General features: G+C 41.7%; 1 protein-coding gene across 1 annotated transcript in view; it reads left to right on the top strand.

Moving 5' to 3' along the window:
- The first annotated feature begins 500 nt into the window (after positions 1-500).
- The window catches only part of zmp:0000000755 (phosphofurin acidic cluster sorting protein 2), a 43551-nt gene continuing 20566 nt past the window's right edge, over positions 501-23485 (top strand). The window contains exons 1-2 of the mRNA XM_062430260.1: positions 501-776; positions 19763-19850. Of these exons, the coding sequence (XP_062286244.1) occupies positions 565-776; positions 19763-19850 (300 nt within the window). The 5' untranslated portion in view covers positions 501-564. The remainder of the gene's footprint in view (positions 777-19762; positions 19851-23485) is intronic.

Genomic DNA, 23485 nt, shown 5'->3' with positions numbered 1-23485 from the left:
TAGTGTCGTTGTTATTAACTTTTGCTTGTTTTTATTATAGGGTGGAAGTGCCATTTTCCTTTTGAGTACAATATCTAAAAATGGTCTTCTGATTTAACAAGGAAACATGTCAGGGATTTCATAATGATATTAGGTGTTGATATAATGTACCCTATTGAATTCATATGTAAATATGTTGAAAAAGTAAGCAAAAAGTGTCCACATTACCCTAATCCACCCTACTCCATATAGAGTATATATTTCTTTTTTTGTTGTTGCTATGATCCAATGTGCTCCCCCACCCCCGCGCTGTGCCAATGTCTAATAATGAAAATAAAATTAACTCAAATTAATTAAATATGTTTTTCAGGCTATGATAATGGTAAAGATGTCCCACCGTAAAAACAGGGAGGTGCTGCCCCCTATCAGTGGTGACATGCCCCGCCCCGCCTATCAGCATCTCCAGTCGGTGTGGAGAAGCTGGGAGTCTGGAGGAGCAGCAGGAGCAGGCAGCGCAGAGTTCAGCGAGCTCCCGCGTCCGTCCGACACTTAGCTAGAGCTGCTCCCCAGCAGGCAGTGGAGGTGATGATGGCGGCGGCTGTAGAGAGAGGAGGCGTCCGGGCCGCTTTCCTGAACCCGAGCAGTGGTGGCGGTGGAGGACCAGCACCGACAAGCCTCCCGACCGGAGCGTTGGCCGGGGCTGCGGTCCTGGGCTCGGGCTCCGGCAGCATGCCCGTACCCATGAACCTCTTCGCGACCTGGGAGATAGACCGATCATCCCCGAGCTGCGTGCCGAGGTAACGTTAACAGTGTTGTGTTAGCGTGAATACCACAGACCCACCACGTTTACAAATCACCCTATCGTTTTCCTAAAAATATGAGGCCACCGGTAGACAAACAACGCCCTCGGTGACGGTACCGTGAGGCAGGAGACGAGCTGCAGTACATCTCCAAAACAGTGTCGGGCTGGCTAACTGGCGAGCTAACTAGCAAGGTGGCTAATGCTAAAGCTAGCACATACCACAGCATTTCAGTCTGCCCATTGAGTTCAGCAACTACTTCTTTTCTCAATCAAGAGTGAGACGTCTGTTATACATTAATACATGAAGTCTTCAGATATTTCATTGTTTAGTAATAGTTTACTGCTTTTATTCACATTTTTTTTATTCCAACCGTTATGGTAACTAGCAAGCAAAAGTTGTGCTAACTAGTTTGTCAGTTAACTACAGAGGGGTTGCTGCTGCTCATCTTTTTGCTTTGTGGCGACGCTGTACGTTTCAAATGTCCTATTATGTCCATGTAGGCCTGTGCTTGATCTGATTTACGGAATGCATACCACCCAACAGCAACATAACTATCTATAAATACAGTGACATGGATGCCGTTCGTCTCATAAGTGGCAAACATCCTTTTCACTATTTTGCAGCACTGTGTCATGAACTATCTGGAGTTAATGGGCAGCCTCTGCAGCAACTGGCTTGGTGATTTGAGAGATCCACATTATTTTCGTGGGGCTGTGCTATGTTTATGTACAGGTGCCCTTTTGTGCCTGAGCTTCGGCGAACTGATCGAAATGCACCCACGAAACCACAACAATAACAAGCAGTCATAGTGTTGACACAGCAGCTGGCACAAGGAGAGAGAGAGAGCTACGTGTTTTGATTGTCACTTTTATGTATGCAAATGGCAGTCATCCGCATTGTGTAAGTGTTATCCTGATGGCACGATTGAAAGTGGAGTTTTAGCAGGAATGTTCGCTTATACTCTGCATTAGTATGCATCGTCAGTGAGCAAGGCACTGCTGCCACCTGACCAGAAACCTCTCGGGAGCTGTGGCCACATTAATCAGCTTTGACCTAGATCTGTTCTACTCATTGGGAGAAAAGTGGGCTTGCAAAGGGAGGGTTTCCTCCACAGTCGATGTGTGTGTGTGTGTGTTTGCCTGCTGCCTCTTTAGTGCCTGCATGAGTATGCCAGTGTGAACAACATAGATAATTTACAGTGATGGTTTCATATCTTTGTATAAATATTATTCTGTTTTGTCTGCGGTGGCTCGGCTTATTGGAAACCGAGTAAAATGAGAATGAATAAAATGATTACAGTGACAACATTGCTTTCATCCTATTCAGATCAATTCAACACTTCGCTGCCCCTTTTATTGCAGTCCTATTTCTAAAAAATGTGATTCCATTATTTTTTATTTCAGCCCATGTGAGGACAGTTAAATTTTGTGACCGAAGGCTCAAGCTATAGGATCATCTGTGTTTGTCTGTGATAAAATGCATATGGTTTTAGTGCTCTGTTTTTGGCCAATGGTAGATGATGTAAAGTACAAGGACTTACAAGTGCTGTTTTCTGATATAAGACTCCAGTGAACATAGCTGATAGCTGCATCCATTAAGTTTTTAAGGGTGCTGGCAGGCAAAAGAAAGCAGGGAACATGTCGGTTCATTTGTATAGCGTGCTATACATGGCATATTGATTTCCCACATCTCTGTCTCTACACTGGCTGATCACTCTATACAGGGTGATATATAAGGTGCTGTATTAAAGATGAATAAGGGTGTGGATGATAATGGATTATTAATGAGCTGAGGCATAGAGTAAAGGTTTGCCAGTCATTGTTCAGCATAAAAGCAGGAGCCGTTTGACACAAGTCTTTGTTGATGTTTGGGATATCTGGTATGTAATGGAGTAGGAGTTGTCTGATGTATGACATAATTGTTTATTTAGCTTAAAAACGTGTTATTCCTGTTTAACATAGGGGTTTGTATTTAGAGTGCCTGCAGCTTTTTTGCTGAGTAATTCAACAGTCCTATTTCCGGACTAGTGTGCCTCCTGTGTTTTTAGATGACTTATCCTCGGCTGGTGTGAAAGGTCCTGCGTGGAGCCCAACCCAAGGCCTGTTTTGGGGATTCTGCCTTGGCATTCTTTCAGGGGCTGGGCCATTTTGTGTGCAGCTGTTTGCTCCTCCGCTAGCCTTTAGCATATGTGGGTGTCCGGCTAAGCGGCACAGTTTCAAATGAGGGCACAGCACCGTTGGTAATTGACAGTTTTTTATCGTGGTTCTCTAAAGCGTCACAAACAGCTGTTGCTCGTTAATAATTACAAGAAAAATTGATCCTCCAAAGCCTCGGAGCCCGACTGAAAGCCACGCTTGGGGGAAAATATTTTATTCACAATGGAAAACATGTTGTCAGCCCTTGTTGGCCCTCTCAGCATGGGATTGCGGTTCCTGACAGCTTTGTTGTTGACACACCTATGACTTGTCATAAATTGAATTTTAACTTTCTCTTGTGGTTTTTCTCCTTTTTTTTTTTTACTGCTCGACTATTACACAGGATCACGCTAGATTCATAGAAATATTTGTCATATCTTGTATTTTTATGATGAATTGTTTACTCTTGCTCTCCTTGTAGTGGTTCCTTGTTGTATCTAAATACAACTGAAAGCTTGTGTGTGTGATACAGTATTTGGTTTCTGGTTTCTACCTGCCAGACTTGTTTAAAGGCACTTGTAGTTGGAACTATTGGACCAGAGTTGTTTTGATTCCAGTACCGTCATGCCTGCCAGTCTGCCACCCTGCAATGTTTCTAATAGCATGTGGTATTATGTGGTTGCAGCTTATTTCTCATAAGCCTGTTTTTTTCCTGTTCTTATTTTAACCATCTTTCCAAAATAAAACAAAACCTTGTGGAGGGTATGAAGAGGGTAGAAAGAGGAACTACCCTGCCCCCCCCCCCATTTTGTCCTCATTTAACAGCGGACCAAAGCTTTGGTAATGTTGCTGAGTAACCAAAGACAGCAAAGGGATAAAATGCATAAAAGGGCTCCTGAAATGCACTTCAATACTACTTACAGGATTAATTCAAGTATTGCTTTTTGCAGGACTAGGCTGGTATGCATTGTTTGTTGTGTGTTAGCCATAAATTGCAAACGGGTGCGCATTGATGAGGTTCAAAACCGCTACCCTGTCTTCTGAAACCAATGCACCCTTTGTATTACAGGATATGAAACACATTAAGTAGCAGTAAGTTTCATGTTTCCTATGAATTCCAGCCATGTTGATGATCTAGACCATTAAAATACTGATTTTTGACTTCTTTTGACTTTAAAACGCAATACTGTAAAAACCCCAAGAGTAGCTTGACTGTTTTGACATTTTAGCTTCAGTGTTTATACAGTGGCTGTTTTTTGTTTGTTTTCTAAAGGTGCTTGAAAGATGTACACAGGATTACATAACAAATAAAAACTCACAGAAAGGATGGGAATAAATAATGCAGCAGCGCAGCACTACAGAGAAAGATCACTGTATTAGTTGTGGTTTAGAGGCCTGCTCAGGAAACCAAATCCAAACCCTAATCTATGGCAGGGCCAGGCGTTTGTTGAGGGAGTGATGTGGTATTTGCAGGAATGACACTAATGCAGAGGTAAGGACGGCGCTGTGTTTATCTATAAACGATAGAGAATGCGTAGCACCACCACAGGGTTATCTTTTACGACCCCGGGGGTCATATGTTGCGACCTTTACCCTCATTACTAAAATGACGGCAGCGAGCGAGCGGTTCGGTTCGGTCGCGTTTGCCATCCAGTCTCCTCGGTGGTTTTCATAATGGAAGGGAAGTTTGTCACGGTCGATATCTTTTCACCAGTTTACAAGCTTTCAGTTTAAACTCTGTCTTATTTTGGCCGCTGAACCAAACTGTTTGGAAGATCTAGATGTATATTTGAACTTTGTTTAAGCTTCACTATGGGTTCAGAGAGGTGATGATATCTTTAAAGGTGTGCCCACAAGCTACAAAACAAGATCTTTTCCTCTGACGTTTATCTCGGACAGGCAGAGCATCCTTCTTCTCTGGCCGTTTGATTCATGCGAGTCCCAAGATGACCTTACTCTCTCTCTGTGGGTAGCTGAGCCTTATCTTAATAGTAGATGAGTGTACTTTGTGGTCCGGGGTCAGATGTTTGTTTCCCCCCCTTCCCCGATTCCGTACAGTGGATCAAACTGACGTGCGTGCGCTGCTGTATATGTCAGCAAACCAGACATTATTGTTTCTTCTTTGTTCTAGGTCAGTGGAGATGAAGCCGTCAGCCTTTAGTATTTGCATGTCCCATACGCTGGGATGCATAGAGCCATTTATCTCATCCAGAAGTTCGAACTGTTAGCGTGCAATCTTCAGTATCACTATCATCCCTGGCCTTAATCTTTCTGATTTAACGCTCCTTTCTCTTCACGTTCCTTTTTTTAAACCTGAGACGAATCAGGATATAGATAAAGGAGCGCGCCCCCCTCCTCGTCTGTCAAATAACATGAGCTTACTTTTACCCTTTCACCTCGTAGACAAGCCTGCCATCTCAAGGCTTGGATATTGTTTCTCGTAGCAGGGGAGCTGCAGTAATCTGATTTCATAACAGGAAAAGAAGCTAGTAATCTGATGCTGCACACAGACACTGTCCGGTTAATCCTCCGCTTCCTTTTGGAATCATAAACAAGGCCCCCACCAGTCATCTCCAGTGCCCTTCGGGGTTGTGACACAGCACTCAACGTTGTGTATCTTGGTTCAGCGACACCAACAATAATCGACGAGCGATACGGGCTCAGAAATGGCAGTTGTGGTAGAACGGCTTGTTTGCTTGATGCTCTGTTAATGTGTTATAGCTGGGCGCTGTGTGAAAGTCGCTCCAGTCTTAATAGATTACACTTTTTTATGCAGAGTGGCCTATTTTTATGGTGCATGGCTTCAGGGATGTACAATAATAATCTTATTTGTTCTTTGTTTTGACATTAACTAACTATTTAAAATGTTGCTCATACACAGAACTTCACCTACATTGAAGAGTTATACCTAAAGGTCATTTACATTTTATGAGTATTTGACTCCATGAACTGGAACTGGAAGATACTCATATTGTGAATAACTGAAAATGCTCCAGTGTAGATAATAAAGATAGTCCCAATTTCACTTCTGCTGCTAATACAGAGGAGTAGTACCTAGTCATTTTTATGGAGTAAATGTAGGTAATATTAGTTAATAACTGTATGTGGTTTTGTTTTTATGGTATCCTGAAGTACTCCGTGCTCCACCATGCTGTTCACACACTTTCCTAACAGCCGACCAATCAGCACCTTCGCTCTCCTCTTTTTCATGCTCTACTCCCGCTGGCTGAAATGTGTCAAAATTCTCTCGGTTTCCTTCCCTGCCTTCCTGGAGGAGGAGGAATTTCCTTGGGAAACGTTTCACATTCCTCGCAACTAGAGAGCCGCTGGTGCAGCTCTGCATAACCCCCCCCCCCCCCCCCCTTTTTGTTTTTTGTTTTTTGTTTGCACTCTGTTGTTGACCAACAACCTGCTCTCTGGGAGGCGGAGCAGGGGATCGGAGCTGCGGATCACCCACCCAGTTGAAAAGTTTTTGCTGAACTGTCCCGGAGCGTCACGGGGTAACAGGCATGCTTCGAACACTCACGTTGAATTCCTCATAAAGGGAAGAAGGCTTTGTTTCCCCCTGCCTGGACCTCAGAATGGGAGAAAAGCCAGATTCTTGTGTGGGTGGATACTGGGGTCTCTGCTATAGACGAGATCCAACTTCACGAGCCAATAAGTGAAGCAAGGAAACCGTCCTCTGACACAGGGAGGATCCTGTCAAAATAAGCACGTAGGGGACAATGTCTCTCAACTCGTATTTTCTCTCGTGTTCTTGCTCTACTTATTTCCCACCTCTCCCATTCAGGCATTTCCTGAGCCGTCGTGTGCCAGCAGCAACACGGAGACCATTTCAGACTAAAACACAGTGGCGTGGATGAATGAGAGCACATGACAGACGTTTTAAAACACAACGCATTGTCATGGTGGCACTCAGAGACTCTCTGCTGCAGTCCAGCAGAGTGGACTCTTATAAACAAACACATGGGTAGGGGAGGGTGGGACGCAGAAATGATCAGCGCAGAAGTGACTCTGTTAACTCTTTCTGTTAGTCGAAGTGACATTCAGTTATCATCACTCCACTGAATTAAATGTTATGGTGAGACAAAAGCTTAAAGTTCAAAATTGGACATGAGAATTGTTGATATTTTTTCCTCCAATATAGAAATTATTAGACAATAAAGCAGAATTATGTTGATGTGCTGATAAACTGATAAATGTTTTTTTAGTTTTTTTTTTTTTTTACATCTGCTGTCTAGTTGAGGACACAACAGTCCTTTAGAGTTTCAGCTCTCAAATAGCATTGAGCTTGATGCCCTGCCCACTTGTCTAATCACAGATTAAGAAGTCTGAACAGTCTGTAGTCCTCTTTCTGTTTACGTGCCTTCAATCTATTAGTCCACTCTACTATTGTGGCACTCTTCCTGTTTTCTGTGGAAAAACTCGAAGGGATGGTTTCAGGGACAGGAAGTTGTTACGAAATTCAATGTTCATTAAAAATACATTTTTATTCTTCGGCTAGGGTTAATGCTTATTCAGGCTGCTAGTTTATAAACTCTACAAAAAAAGACAAGTTAATTTTTACAGCTTTAAAAGTGTTACATGCTGCAAGGTAACTTTGGATTATCAAAAATGTTGAGATTACCAGTGATGTTGTTGGACATTAACCGTACAGTCTTTCTCAGATGAAAGAAGTTCATCTCTGCAGCATCTCTCTTTTTTAACATAAAAGTGCAGTTTTTGCCTATGTCATTACTCTGGCTTAACGAACCCCCCCTCTCTCTTTCAGTTTCCACTCACTTTGGCATCAGCAATGTTAAATTACTTCATGGATACAGAGGAAAGAAACAGCGGAGAAGCTGCTTAGATACATTCAGCACATTAGTCATCTGGACATATGAAGCCAGGAGGACGGCGGGGAGTAGAAGTCAAAAAGCCATTTTGAGCTGACATTGTTTCTTTGAAGTTATAACGCAGCACCAGTAGATACTCATGGTAATGAATCACTCGTTTATTAAGTATCCTTTCTTTTTGTAAGGTGAGCTTTGGACGTAAAGCAGAAGTTGCTGATGCTTGTATATTTATTTATTGCACTATAAGGTGGCTCTTCATTTCTCTTCCTGGAAGTCTTGTCCACATTGCAGAAAATATATTTGAGTCAGAGTACAGTTGAGGAAGCTGCAGTCTAGCTGGCACCATTAGCACTGATGATAGCAAAAAAAAAAAAGTCAATATACATCGCTTCCTAAAGCAACATTTTCTAACCTCTTTTCATTGCACCCCCATTTTATGTGTGGTCGTTCTTTTCTTTTTGCGAATAGAGCAATGAACCATCAGTGAATCATCAGTAAAATACGGCCTCTTACAGGCATATACAGGTATACAAGCCTTAAAAATGTTCACAATAAAACTACTTTTTAAAAAAAAATCTTTTCCTACTCGATTCCAGAAACCTTCCAAATTGTGTCTCCTCGCTTATATTCGTATTAGAGCTTTCCCAGTTGGGTCTCCTGTGCCAAACTTGGCAGATTGTAAAACTGCATTACACAGAGTAAGCAGTTTGAGATTTATTTCATTCAAGCAGGACCGGGTCCGTTTTGGCCTGCCAGGAACTACAGATGTTCATATGTAAAAAGCTCCCGAGTGTCGATGCAGAGGTCTGGCAGGCTTTTCCTCACCATCCTTTTCATTGCATTTTCATCCTCACACAATCCACGCCATTCATCAAGGCTTTTTTTTAAGATGAATCATTTTTAGTGATTTTTTTTGTTTTTTTGGGAAAAGGCTTACATAAGCTGTGCAAGTTATAAATACTGGATTCTGACATATTTTGTATATTTTTTATTTATTCATGCTCTTTTGCAATTCCAAATATGTCCTAGTAGACAGAATAATGACTTCAATGAAAATCACAATTCTTCTCTGCAGTATTGAGCACAAGTATAACCATATCATCATTATTAATCATTCATCTCAGAGTCATTGTATTTTAATTTTTTATATCGACAGGAAACCATAACAATAAGTGTATCCAGCCTTCATTACCCTACAAAGACATTTTCACTGCTTTTTTCCAAGATTTGTTTTCTTCTCTCGAGGTGTTTCTCGGTCACCGGGCTAGACGGAGTGATCGTTTTAAACAAGGCTTTACTCTTGAGCTTCTGATCCTGCAAGTAGACCCCGGGCTAAGGAACGTTCCTGTCAGGCAGCTCATCCAACCTAATAGGATTTTAAAGCTCGGTCATAACATTGTCAGAGGTTGTAAGGCTCACAGGGATCACCTGTATCTCCAGGACTGGTTACTAGACTCATAATGTAGTCAATAGATGCAGCAGGAACGAACTTGAAGACCCATCTTTACCTAGTATGTACTGTACATTAGATTAACCGATAATCTCATCATGGTCTGAGTGCTCGGACGATGTAATCTGTCATGTTATGATGTGCAGCAGCCGATCCGGTCAAGGTGTCTTACTCGGGTTGTGATTATGACTGTAAACACGCGACGTGTGCTCTTGTCTCGTCTTGCATGGCCACTACAAACACGGGTCTGCTGAACTCATCAGTTTGTGGTCGGACTTGAACAAAGGGGCTGTTAAGCGCTGCAAAGCTGCACAAAGGATGACAGCCATGTGCTGAGATCCTGAAAACGACTCTCAGATCACTGAGGTGTGAATGGGGCACTGGGCTGTTTTGTTTAAGTGGTTTTAAGGAAGCAGAACCAGCGTGATGAACCTCAGCAGGAAGTTTGTGCATTTTGATCACAGTGTTATGCGTTTGTTGACTCACAAATCTAGTGTCAGGTTTGCGCTCTTGTGTTTCTCTTAAATCTGAGACTGCATCGTTAATTTGACGTGATGTCGGCTGAATCGGGCAGCGTTGGCCCCTGATGGTAAAACAAGAGGACAGGTTCACCCCATTCCTGTGTTGCCTGTTGTCACTCAACAGCAAGCCTATCTTTTTTTTTTTTTGCCTGAACTTAAAGAAGATTTATTTCTCCTGCCCCATTTCTCTCAATAAAAAAATATACACAGCTTGCTAGCACAGCCTTCATTATCATAGAGAAGTCTTTGAAGGACTCTACCGAGACACCCACACAACAAGAGTGCACTGGCAGTCAAACCTCTGATTCATGCTTCACAGATATAAATCTTTTTTTTTTCTTTTTTCTAACAGGCGTTTGTGGGAAAGCACAGGCTCAAATCACCAAACGGAAATAAAACCTGGCCCCGAGCACTAATGCACCAGCCCCGCGTAGTATTACATAAAATGTTGCTGGTAATCCCAACAACAGTCAGACTCTATCACAGCTCCGGTTGAGCCTCATGACCTCAGAGTTCACAAATACCATATTACCGAGCAATATGATTCGAGGATATAAGGTACGAGTGCGGTTATCACGTCCTCTCCTTTCACATTCTGGGAAATAACCGGTTAATCTGCTCCCCAATCATTTTTTCTTCTTTCTTTTCATAACACGTCCCTCAGGGTGCTTTCATACCTGAGTGATGACACCTGTCCTTCCTCGGCTGTTACACCGAATGTGCTATGCTGCCTCTCGTGCCTCTGCACCAGCTGGACCGACAGAGCTAAAATCCTTCCCGGCAATGACTTAACACAGTTTAGCATGAGATATATTAAATAGTAGCTAAAGGGACAGTACATGTCTGCATCTTATTTATTATAGCTAGCCCTGCATTCTCACCCATATTTAAGAAAGGTGAGCATTTCTTCAACTTAATTAACAAGGGTTTATAACAGGCTCTAGGACAGCAACTACCTGGCTCTTTTCATTACTGATTCATCTTTAGGTTACTTTTTTCAATTAAACAATTGCTCATTTTGTAAATAAACACTAAAGAAATATTTGAAAAGTGCCCGTTGTTGGTTTCAGCCTGTGTGTGGAGTTGGCTCGTTCTCGTGTGTGTGTGTGTGTGTGTGTGTGTGTGTGTGTGTGTGTGTGTGTGTGTGTGTGTGTGTGTGTGTGTGTGTGTGTGTGTGTGTGTGTGTGTGTGTGTGTGTGTGTGTGTGTGTGTGTGTGTGTGTGTGTGTGTGTGTGTGTGTCCTCTGGGAGCTCAAGTTTCCTCCTACAACCCAAAGAATTATTGTCGAGGTTTTACAAAAAAAAACCCCATAGCTTGGCTAAAATATGATTGTTTGGAATACACTAAGCATGCAGATGGAGAGCGGAGGAAGAACTTTCAGTGAGAAATACCCTCCCACCTGGTGGATTACACTGCTGGACTAGTTTGAAATGTTTTTGATTTTATAATTCCCTTAAAACCAGTCAATAAATAATCAATTGTTGGCGACACAAAGTCGATATGACCACAGCCTTCCTCTTTGAAGCAGGAGGAAACTTTTTACAGCCACCTTTCAAAGCCCACTGGGGGGTTTTAGCGCTTGATGCTCAAAAGCATTAATCCTATGTCTACATAACATTGCATAGGCTCTGTTTAGCTTAATCACATGACCTCTGGCCAGGTTCAGGCAAGCCGTCTCAGCACGAAATATTTTGCATTGTGTTTTGAGTAACAATCGCACACCATCTGTTGTTTTGCGTGATGAGAATTAATGTCTCATCTGAAATGTTCATTGTTACAACAAAGGAGGATTAAATGATGTATTTGTAATTTCTGTCTCTCAGTTGACTTCTGACATTCAACAATATGTCAACATCACAACCTCAAAATAGGCGTACAACACAGCCCCTGTTCAAAACTAAACTGTGGCTTTACAGACCTCTTTGGTACACCACCAGCCATCTTACGAAAGCTATTTTTCTCATTAATGTGAATAGTTTCAGTCTTAATTCGCTGCTTTTTAAAAAATCTTTCACTTCTCTTGCCAGTATGGCTGCTAGTTCGGGGTTTGATATGAACTTAACAGTCCCAAAAATGAGCCACTGCCAAATGAATCACTTCCTCTTGTTCTCTTTGTGCACCCTGGTCACAGCCACTTCTTTCACCGAGGCCTTGAGAAGATTTCATTTAGAGAATTAAAGCTCAACCAGCATATGGCCATCTGGCACACATAACCAGATATTTTGGGGGGCTAAAATAGCTTTTGCATGCAGGCCTAAGTGCACACTAAGCTCTTATGGCACATGCCACTGTGTGAACTTGTTAAAATCGATCCGTTCAGTCTCCTGGATTAAATCTTCATCGCTCGTAATGCAGATTGGTTTCAAAAAATTAATCAAGCTGCTTTTTTAACCTGACTTGTCTCTTCTCTTTTTTTGTCCATACTGATTCAGAGTCACTCTTTGCCTTTTCCCATCTTAGGATGGAAGGATTTCACAGTTTGAATGAAAAGTTATGAATAAAATATAAAAAAAGGAAAAAAAGGCAAGGAAACTAAGATGTAATACTGCCTGAGCAAATATCACCAAATCCATCGGCTAGCCTTCACTGTAAATAGACTTTTCCTCTTGTAGGAGAATGAAATATTCAGAGGAAGTAGCTTTTAGACCAGTGCACCCTTTATTTGGGCTAAATTATGCAACTAGACATGAACAAATAATAGTGTTATGAAAGAACAAAGTACTGTAGCTTTCCTCAGCGAGGGCCTCGACTGAGGAGAAAGGGCTTTTTGTCAATCTCCCCTATATGAGCCAGCGCCATACACCAGCTTCCATAAGAATTTCATGCCGAGCATAATGTCGGAGCGCGCTTTATTAAAAGAATGTGACTGCATTCACATCTCGAGAGGAGAGTACGAGCGGCAGCAGAACTAAAAGCATGACTTGAGGTCTTTTTTTTTTCTCTAGCATGGTAACCCCCAGCACATACCAAACATAGACAGTCTCTTTTCATTCATCCCTCTGTTACATCACTCGTTCTCCATCCTCCACTTCCCCCTGCTTTGTGCCTCTGACAATCGCTGTGCAGTGATCCGAGGACGAGGGAACTGGCAAAACATCAACTAGAATGCTGACCGGGGGGAAAAGAATCACAAAAGTGTGTTTTTGTGTTTAGGCAGCATATCGTTGGGCTCTGCTTTTCTTGATGGCGCACTTTCATTTGTAGTTTATTAGGATGTATGTTCATATTTACGTGACAGCTTGATAAGCTGTTTTCGCATGATGAGGAATAGTTAAAACAAAACTTCTCCAGATGCTTCAATCTGTCCATCTGCTGCAAATTAGACCATAAAACATGTAGAAACAAACCAATCGTGCTTACTTTGTGTCAGCTAGCTGCCATCTTTATCTAAACATAGGGCTTTTTTTTTCATACTTGGAAACATTGCCACAGGCCGACTATCTTTTCGAGTCTTTGTAGTCTCTTAAACTTAAGGGTGGTCCTATCATCTATGTTATTTAAGCTGCTGCTATCACCGAAAGTGGTCCAGGAATAGCATCATGGCGGTACTAGTCACGTCTACTCTTTGACACCAGCACATCACAGACTAATGGCTTCGAAGGATTTCGAGGTAGGGAGAATTTGTGCTTGTTTGTTGACACCAGTCCAGACAAGAAACACTCTGGAGTGACGCTGTGATAACCGTGTGATGGATTAAGTGAGCTTTCAGTAAAGAGTCTTGCTCGAAGTTTGGTGTTCAGTGTGATCGTCGTCAGCTTGGAATTTAGTGGAAACATTAGATATTCACAGCTATTAAAGGTTACATTATTATAATATGAAGAAAGATCTGTATGTGGAGCGCCTCTTTCTTTCTTGACTTTTCAAAAACAAGAAAAAATGTTCTCGCCTTCAGCTTGAATAACTCCCTAATATGCTTGTTGTCACATCTTCTGAAATCCGACGCCGAGTATAAGGAACCGGGGAGTTGATTTCAGATTTGGGATTGACATTTTTGAAATACCTTTTCTGATGTTAGTGTAATATAAACTGTGTCTGCTTCAATGTACTCCGTTCCCCCGGTCCATATAGACGTATCATTTTACCAAAGAGGCCAAAACTCAAAGCAATGAGTGACTGAAGTTTGGTGTCGGGCCAGAAGTTCTCTTTGAGACCCGACTCCAGAGAAAACTGGTGTGCGTGTTTTTAAAGAAAGCCAGCCCCGACTCAGGGGAGGCCGAGGTCAGAAAGGGGCTGACAAAAAGGATTATTCACTGTGTAGAATGTGTTTCCCCGAGCACTGCTCCCTGACTTCTTCTCAGCCGTCCAGCTTTAATCTACCTCCCCTGCAATCGATTTGGTTTCCTCTGATGTCGCAGCGTCGCGTCAATACCGTCGGGCCAAGTTTTTCACAGACAGACAGACAGAGAGAGAGAGAGAGAGGAGAGAGAGAGAGAGAGAGAGAGGAGAGAGAGAGAGAGAGAGAGAGAGAGAGAGAGAGAGAGAGAGAGAGGAGAGAGAGAGAGAGAGAGAGAGAGAGAGAGAGAGAGAGATGAGAGAGAGAGAGAGAGAGAGAGAGAGAGAGAGAGAGAGAGAGAGAGAGAGAGAGAGAGAGAGAGAGAGAGAGAGAGAAGGTCGAAACATAGCAGCATGATTGTCTCCTGATTCATTTGACTTGTGTAGGTGACATTCTTTACTGGCGTTTCAGCTTTTTATGTGATGACGTGTTAAAAATTGCACATCACTGGAATGCCGAAAGCTTTGTTAACTTTTGTTTTTTTGTCACTCCAGCAGGAAAAAAAAAAAACGTGGACAAAGCGGCAGGAGATAAGATCCTGCCATATAACCCACAATCACAGACCTCTTATCTAAAACCAAATATTTGACCACGGCTGTTTGAGTGTACTGCCTGATAAGTGGTTTTGTTTGTCCAGCGCAGATAAAAGGTGGAAGGATTCAAGCGTAGCCACACACTGTGACCATCTTTCAAAATACAGCGGCTTCACCCAGTAACCATAATTTCCTTTTCTAAGCTACTAATGGTGATGTGTTAAGGTTTAAACCAATATTTAATACCGCAAAAGTTAACGGATGAGGCATGAAATGATTCAGCAATTTTGCGCCAATGTAAATATTTGACTGCCCAGTTTTTAACCTTTTGTCATAAAACAGAGCATTAGATAACCAAAAATGATAATCTTTTCAAAATGATGATTGATTTAATCCCTACAATAAGAAGCCCCCCCCCTCTTCTGGTAGACTCCCAACAAACTGTGATGTATAAAGACAAATATAAGCTATGATTTGGCTTCACATTCATATTACAGTTTTCTTCCTTTCATTTAAACTGTGTCTAAAAGGCTCTGAATTTAAATCCTACTGAGTTTATTCTAATTTCCACATTAGATCTCTGCTAATGTATCAACCTGGCTGCTTATGGTCCCAAGCTCAGCCCATAATAAAGCAGTTATAGGTAGGTAGAAAGTCAAAGATTAGGATTTTTTTTTGCAACAGTGTGTACAATAACTACATTTGAAGAGCTGTTCATTTTGTCAGTTTAACTACAGAAGCTATCAATGTAGATTTAAGGTCTTTTTCTCCGTAGAAGAGCTTACTTGTCTAAGCCTTTACCTCGCTTCATATAAAAAGAAGCATTATAATTTGCCACCTCCATTTTTTTTATTAGTAATATTGGAAAATCACTGAGTGCACTGTGTTTAATCTAAAAAGAGGGAATCGGCCTCGTAATCTAATGGCCTTTCTTTACTTTAGAGGCAGGAAAGGTCAACAGTTAGTGACGGTACAGTGAGTGACTTGGATGCACTAATGGGCTTAGATGGAGCAGCACTACTCATGCCGCTGTGAGTGATGCCATATAGGCTAAACCTATTAGCTTTAGAGTGCTCAGGCACCTACTGGGCACCGTTAGTCAGAGCGGTCAATAACTGCTAATTTTGAAAGATACCACACGCCCTCCGCCGTTATTTATCAGTATGTCAGTTTCTCCACATCTGTCCACGTCAGTGATGGCAGTGATGTCATCTAGAGATAGATCTGTTTACTATAGATTTGTTTATAGAATCACCTACAGATTTGTCTACTATAATTAGCCTGTGGTAGGAGTAGGGATGCAGCTTAACATTTTTTCTTGATTAATCAATGTGTTTTGGTCTACAAAATGTCAGAAAATGGTCAAAAAAGTTGCCCATTGTTTCTCAAAACAAAATATGACTTAGTCAAATGTTTTGTTTTGTCTCGACCAATAAGTCACAGCCCAGAGATATGTATTTACTGTCATAGAGGACTAAAGAAACAAAGGAAACTTTCACATTTGAGGAGCTGGAACCAGAGAATTTTGACTTTTTTTTTGTTTTTGTAAAAAAAATTACACAAAACCGTTAAAGTATTATCAAAATAGTTGGCCATTGATTTAATTTACAGTTAATTAATTAATTGATTGATTTAATTAATAGTCACAGCTCTACATCTGGCATGGCTTTACAAATTGAGACAATTAAAACACTTAATTACTTAAAATATTAACAGAGAGACTGTAGCTGAAGCATTCAATTGGATACAACAATGCTACAATAAATCTCGCCCTACATGAAGGTTAGAGAGTTCAGCTTCTATTAAAGCTGCTTCAGAGTGATGTTGATTTAACTTAATGGTTATCTTTAAAGCAGCAGTTTGTGGTGCTGCTTTAACATTTATTGATATATATATATATATATCCAAAACCAGCAGAAGACTCATAACCAGGATACTAGCGTACGTGACAGGATCGATACACTCAGTCTATAACTATGATGACCCAATCAGAAGAGCTTGGCAGGCCATGTGTCGGCTTAACTGGTGCAGGCACTGAAACTGAAAGAGGGATATCCCCCACGGGCTCTTATCAGCTGGGAACCAGACAGAAAATGTATCACTTATCTTTGCTTTCTGCCGTCACTTCACCGAAATATTGAACTGCAGACTGCCGTATAGATCCCCCACCCACCCGGTCTTCTCTGGGCATTGATAACACTGTTTTGTTTTGGTCCTGTTTGGCACAGTGAGGCGTGCTGCGATCCCACCCCAGGCTCTCTCTCTCTCTCTAGGAATGTGCAATTGACATGCCAAAATGGAAGATTAATGTATCTTCTGAGGGGCTTCTGCATCCCCCTCCCCACCCCTCTATTTTTGATCTTGAGTGTGTGTTAATGTTTGTCAAGTGGAGGGGAGGCCAGATATAAAAAGCCCCCGCCCATACTCTTGTAATCACAAAGCGTTTCCCCACAGACAACCCTGTCTGAATTATCCTTGACCCAGCTTGTATGCAGCAGTGTCTGCCAGCTATTTTAGCACCGTGATTAGTGATTTTGCGCCACACCTGCAGTCACTGTTTGAGTAGCAAAGTGAAGTGGCACCGGGGGGGTGGGGCACAAGGGGAGGACGAACTGGCACCAGGCCACAACAGATGGCTGCGAGTTTCACTTACAAAACAACACAGTGGCAGGCAGGAGTGGAGATAACACCTCTGTCTAATAATAAAAAATCCCTGGTTCCCTAGGTGACCCCTTCAGCGCCTGCAGCCTTTTTAATTACATGTGAATCCCAGTCTATAGAGAGAGAGACGGAAAGAGAGAGAGAGAGAGAGCTGTGACGGGATAAAGATGTTAAACCATCAGTCCTGCTTTCTGTCTACCCCCACCCTCCCCTCCCTTTTACCCCCCCTGACGGAGAACTGGGGCTGCCTGGTGACTCATCCTTACCATAAGGCAAGCTGGATCCAGGCGCTACCTACAAGGTTTAACATTTAATTACTCCAGCCTCAAATAGATTTGCATTTGTTATTCTACAGCAACACAACATGCAGCAACTGAGATAATCGCGCCGCTAAGTGGACCAACCATTTACGCACAAACGCTTCCAGTAAAAAAAAATCGTAGAAATATGTCAACGCCTATTTGGGGCCAACGGGATATTCTAGACGGGAACGGCAAGTTCTTATTCAAGCTGATGAAAATTTGATGTTGTCATTAAAGAAATATTCTATCTGAATGTTGCCTGCTTGGATAAACCTCCCGTGGGATCTAATGACCTTAAGCCATCTCCTCCGTCGGTGATGTGAATGTTATTAATTAAAACTACTAAGAAGAAATATATTCATCAAAACCTTTGCCATAATGAAATCAGCATTTGTGGGATAAATACCAAATAAAAATGATTATTATTGTTCAGAAAAGACATGACAGAAAAATGCAGATGTATGAAAGTCAAACATTTCCTTGAGAAATAACCATTTTTGGAAACAGCCACATTTATCTTTAAATCCAAATAAGCCAAGTAAGAAAAACAATGAAAAATCAATATTTTTGGGTGTCTTCCCTCCCGGCCACTGCTGTCGTGAAAGTGGCACGTCTACACAGATTAAAGTCATGTCTGAGTTGGGATTTTGTTGCTTGATTATTTGGGCAGAGGACACAGTAGGTCGACCCTGTTGGTCCGTGTTGTTGTGAATTTGCTCATCTCCTCCCATTAAAGCTGAGGCTAAAATATAGCAAAAAGGGATTTAGGATGAAATAGCAGATTTGAATTTCTACAGGGAATAATTGTGTTTGAATCTCTGAATGCAAAATCATAATCAGCTTTATCGGTTGAGTATATACTGATGTGCAATCACTTGAAAAATCTGGTAGTCAGTAGTTGTGAAGGTACAAATACAGACATACAATTAAACATGCAAACATACAGCTTGTTTAATCTCTTCAAGGCAAAGAGATTTTTACCATTGGAAACATTACACGTAAAGTTATTATAGAGTTTTAAAACTGTGATTAAAACAAACATTTCCTTACTTTAACTCAACTTATTTGAAGTGTTGAAAGTACAGCACAGAGAGAAAAGTGATGAGACAGCACATATTTCGTTTTGTTTACGCTCCACGATATTCATCTCTGAACAGGCCACCCTTATCGTTAGCGTTGCTTGCGCCACAATTTTTTCTTTGTGCTTGAACTTGATGAGTCTCAGTGAATCACACTCAGCCCAGCAGGGAGTGCCTGAATGAAGTCAGCAAGTGTTGCAGAGCAGAGCGGCCCTCGAGGAAAGTGGGTGACTTGGATAGCTGTTTGTTTGCTTTGTCTTTCCTCCTCCTCCTCCTTCACTGCGGCTCAGACTGAGGCAGTTGAAAGCAACGGGACTGATGGGGAAAGTGGGTCAGGAGGAAGTTCAGCAAAGTTGGCTCGGGAGTTGTCGATTTCTTGCGGAGGGTCTTGCTGCACTGTGGAAGGTTTACGGGGGTGCGGTCAAGGGAAGGGAGTTTTTTTTATTTTTTAGAGGTCACAAATTATTGTAGACCTGTGAATGAGGTGTGGAGTTGAGCATGTGTCTGGTTTTACCCTTCTTGTATTCCTCAGTGACCAGGCTTGACCTGAGAGGTGTCAGCTGGGACCCTCTGACCTACATTTGCTTTTCTCATTAAATACAATACATTTCTTTGATACCTCACCAAGTCTGAATATGAGCATGGCAGCTGTAGTGTTTAATTCTCTATAAGTATAAAAAGTATGTGGTTCTTACCTGTTTTTTGCAGTTATAAACAGATAGCAGTGAGTCACATCAGCAACAGTGCTCATTGTTAATGTGAGGAGTGTGCTGAAACCAGATGTGTCGGAGCATCTGCACAATGCCACTTTCCATAAAGCTAACAATCCTAATTTCGTATCATCCTTTCACAATCATAGATTTTTCTGCGATGACAAGCAACACGACATTTTCCGACTGTGCAGCTGAATAGAAAAACGTTTGATTATTCAGTTGCGTTCTCCGACACTCGCTCGCTTTCCTGTTCGACAGTCACTCACGATTCTCGGATGCGCTCCATTATTATTGTCAAACCTGCAGACCAAAGGAATAATAGAGACATGAGTCTCAGCCACATGTGGCAGCAGTGAGTGTCGCTTTGTTAGCCGTGCTTTTCATCCCCAGATGCTACAGCGTGTCATCAACGTGAGCTCATATTGTGTTTGTCATGCCACTAATCTGTTTCTTTTTCCTCTCTCTCTCTCTTGCACAGGCTCTGCAGCCTCACACTGAAAAAGCTGGTCGTCCTCAAAGAACTGGATAAAGAACTGAACTCCCTGTCTATAGCTGTCAAAATACAGGTGGGTGGATTATTCTTCCATGTGCAATGGGAGAAACAAGCTCTGTTGTAACACACTGAACAGCAGCATGTGACAGTGGTGGAGTGTGTGTGGCTCACGGTTTCTGAATTTTCACTGTGGCTGTACTTTTGTAGAGCATAATCACAAAGCCCAGACGATGATAAGACATGTTACTAATCCGTCTGATTGATTAAAAACCTTCTTAGCTACACAGGAAGCCCTGGTGAGTCACATCCACTCAGGTACTTTAAATGGCAGACTAGCATTACTACTCTAAGCAGATGCATTAACACCCTAAGACGGATTTAGCATCTTACATTGATTGCTAAAGTATTTTTATAACTACAGGATTGCAGTCCTAACATGGTTTCCTTATCTCAAGGTTGTCATTCTAAGTTTGTCTTGCACGTTTTGTTCGTGATTTAAATGCCACAGTCAAAAGAACTTCCTTTTTGGTGTGAATGTGTAACAAAAGACTGAAATATATAAAAAGAAAACACATTTCACAAAGTTAAGAACTTCCTTTTTGGTGTGAATGTGTAACAAAAGACTGAAATATATAAAAAGAAAACACATTTCACAAAGTTATCACATTGTGAAATATCTTCATACTGACATTTGAAGTCTTCCCAATGCTGCAAACTTATGCTATTAATATCTAGATAATTAATAGCAACCACCAGCAGTAAATTGTAAAAAATTGACTTGAAATCCAGGGAGGGGAGAGGTAGTGTGTGTTTTGAATGTGTGAACATCTGAAGTGGCGTGTGCGTGTTAGTGTGAACAACCCAGTTAATTTGACAGGGACTGTAGCTTTGCTGCTCACAAAACAAGCTTACATTTTTATTTTCTGTTGCGCTTGAATGACCATAATCCAAATTTGTGGCAAAAGTGCTACTACTTATTCCCTCTATGCTGCAGAGTAGTGCTACAGTACCTGTGGAAATGAGGTAAGGTTAGCTGAGTGTCCTCTTTGATATCTGTGTAGTGTCAGGTTCACCTTAATGTGCAACAATAAGCCCGTCCTTTACATGGAATCTAAAGTATTCCTGAAACAGAAAGGGGACTTTTCTGAGGGAAAGGATTATGTTTCTCTTTCTCAGAATATTTTATTTGACTGACATACTGTTGGCAGAGTGTGTTTGTGTCTTTGTACTTAAGATGGAGAGAGAAAAAGAAAACAAATATAATAGATACTTATTTTTGATATTACAGCATTGTGTATTTCGTGTTATGCAATATTGTTGTTATGATATTTTGGTATAATCATGGAAACTAACTTATTGTGACACCCGTAGTGTCCATTTAAAGGTATAGCATATTACTGCACCCCAACTGCACAGGTCATAGACTAGACTGAACTGTAGGAGCTGTTGAAACACTGTCTGCAGTCAGGCTTCACTGACTCAAAACAGACTCAGCAGTAAGTCCGGTAGCAGTTGTGAAGATGAAGGTCCGCTGCCTCCAAACAGTTGAGTCTGAGGGAGAATTAAGACCAGTGAGTACACTCCAAGTGTGCACAGACACATATATCAAAACAGTAACCTGAGGTGGTCATGTAAGAATAGTTCAAGGAAAAAGTCATTCAAACTTTCTTCACAAATCCAAGCAGAAGAGAATTTACCAGAAGTCTGAGCAAAAGTTTTACATCGACCACATAATGCTGTTTACACTTACAAGTAAGAATCTAGTGTGTAGACTTTATCCTTTAATGAAATGCATCCCACCCTCTTTTATCTGCTACACAAATCCTGAGCTTTTCTCTAAGTACTTGCCTCTAAGTAGGAATAAGTCAGCTGTGCCATGTCTCACACTGTGTGCCTTCCCAGCATGCCTGATTTATTTAAGGGCAGAGTAAATATTTATACCCACATTGGATATGAGCATTCCTAGCAGCATCTTAACACCAGAAGATTTTGATATGCATGAGAGTTGTTTGAAGAGTGAAAAATAGAATCATAAAAGTAATTATCACCATAGCTGGAATGAGTTGTTAGGTTGAAAAGACAACCAGATTAGACAGGAAACATCTTGTTTTATCAGACAGGTTTAATGAGTAGATGAGATTGGCAGACAGAAGAGTTTTTTATTACTGTGGCTCAGAAATTGACTATTTTCTGAAAGACTCTTTTGTTGTCAACCTTATTATTATATTTAATTGAAATTTTAGGCAATACAGGGCCATTGTATTTGAAGGACCTATTATACTCATTTCCATCTCTATATTTGTATTCTGGGACTCCACTAGAGTCGCTTTGCATGATTCACAGTTCAAAAAACTCCTTATTTATCTAATACTGGGTCTTTATGCCCCTCAGTTCAGCCTCTGTCTACTAACAGGCAGTTTTAGCCCCTGTCTCTTTAATCCCCCCCTCCTGATGGACCCACCCTGTTCTGATTGGCCAACTTTCCGCAATCGTGTCGTGGTGTAGCCTTATCAGAGTCGTGTTAAGTTGCTGCTTTACTGCTTCATATTAAAAGCTTTTAAATGGCTAAATAAAGGGTGACTTTTATTTTGAAGAATTTACAGAAAATTAAACATGTTCATCACAGACTTAGTAAAGCTGTGGCGCTAAAAACATGTTGACACAACATATGGAGATATTTGGAGCTCTCAGTTAGAAATAATGCAGGGAGGAATAGTACAAGCAGCCACAATGATGATGATGTTTGATGAAGAGCTGCAGATGACGAGCACACCTCCAACAGGTGAAATGTTTATTTTACTTTGTGCTGCTGTGTGGTGGAAAGACAGTCACAGCTTTACCAGCTCAACTTGAGTCATGATGTGACTACCCCCAAAGCAATAGAAAAATACCATAATGTTAACAGAGCAGAGCAGTGAACTCAGCAGCTGATGACCTTATAAAGAAATCCGTCACCGGTTGACATCGGCTCGAGCTGAAATCAGAAAAAAGTGTTGGAACCTGAGTGTTCAGAGTAGTCTGAAGCCGGTGCTTTTTGCTCACAGTGATTACCTCTACATACATTTCCATCATTATTTGACACTTTGGCCACGTTTAATATGAGCATCTGACATTGTAACAGTATACACATGACTGAAAATTAGTAAAAGCATAATAGTTTCCCTTTACAGAGAAACAAATCACCCCCCTCTTTACTGTCATCCTGAAGGAGAAAACAACCAACCAAGTGTGGCTTTATCCATGAGCTACGTTGTCTCCGGAGCGTGAAATCTCCATTTCTGCTGAGCCGCCCGGAGGACAGCCGAGCAAAGCTCTGTTCACCACAGCTCCGGAACTGGAGCATTAAATGCAATTTCCAGCAGGTTTGGTTAGAGAGAACAGAGACGCTGGGGGGATAAAGAGACAGTTTGAGAAGATGACAGAGGAATGAGAGGGTTTTGTTTTCAGTGAATGACAAAGCCTCATTACCGCATGTCATCGCGTCTTTGTTCAGCACACAGTGACCGTCTCTTCCCTCTCTCTGGGTCTCATCAGGTTAAGTGGCCTGCATTGCTCACACAGCCGCTGTAAATGGCTAACCATTTGGATGGTCTCCCAAAGCCACAGCAGCAGGGATGATGAGGTTGCAGTTAAATCTCCAGGAGTTGTGTGTCTCTCACCCTGGAGACCGCCGGGTCACTGCGAGTAACTCAGGCCTCCTCACACAGA

The sequence above is a fragment of the Scomber scombrus genome, chromosome 12 (genome assembly GCF_963691925.1).
Source record: "Scomber scombrus chromosome 12, fScoSco1.1, whole genome shotgun sequence".
In the NCBI taxonomy this organism is placed as follows: Eukaryota; Metazoa; Chordata; class Actinopteri; order Scombriformes; family Scombridae; genus Scomber; species Scomber scombrus.
This window is presented reverse-complemented; position numbering and strand designations above follow the sequence as displayed.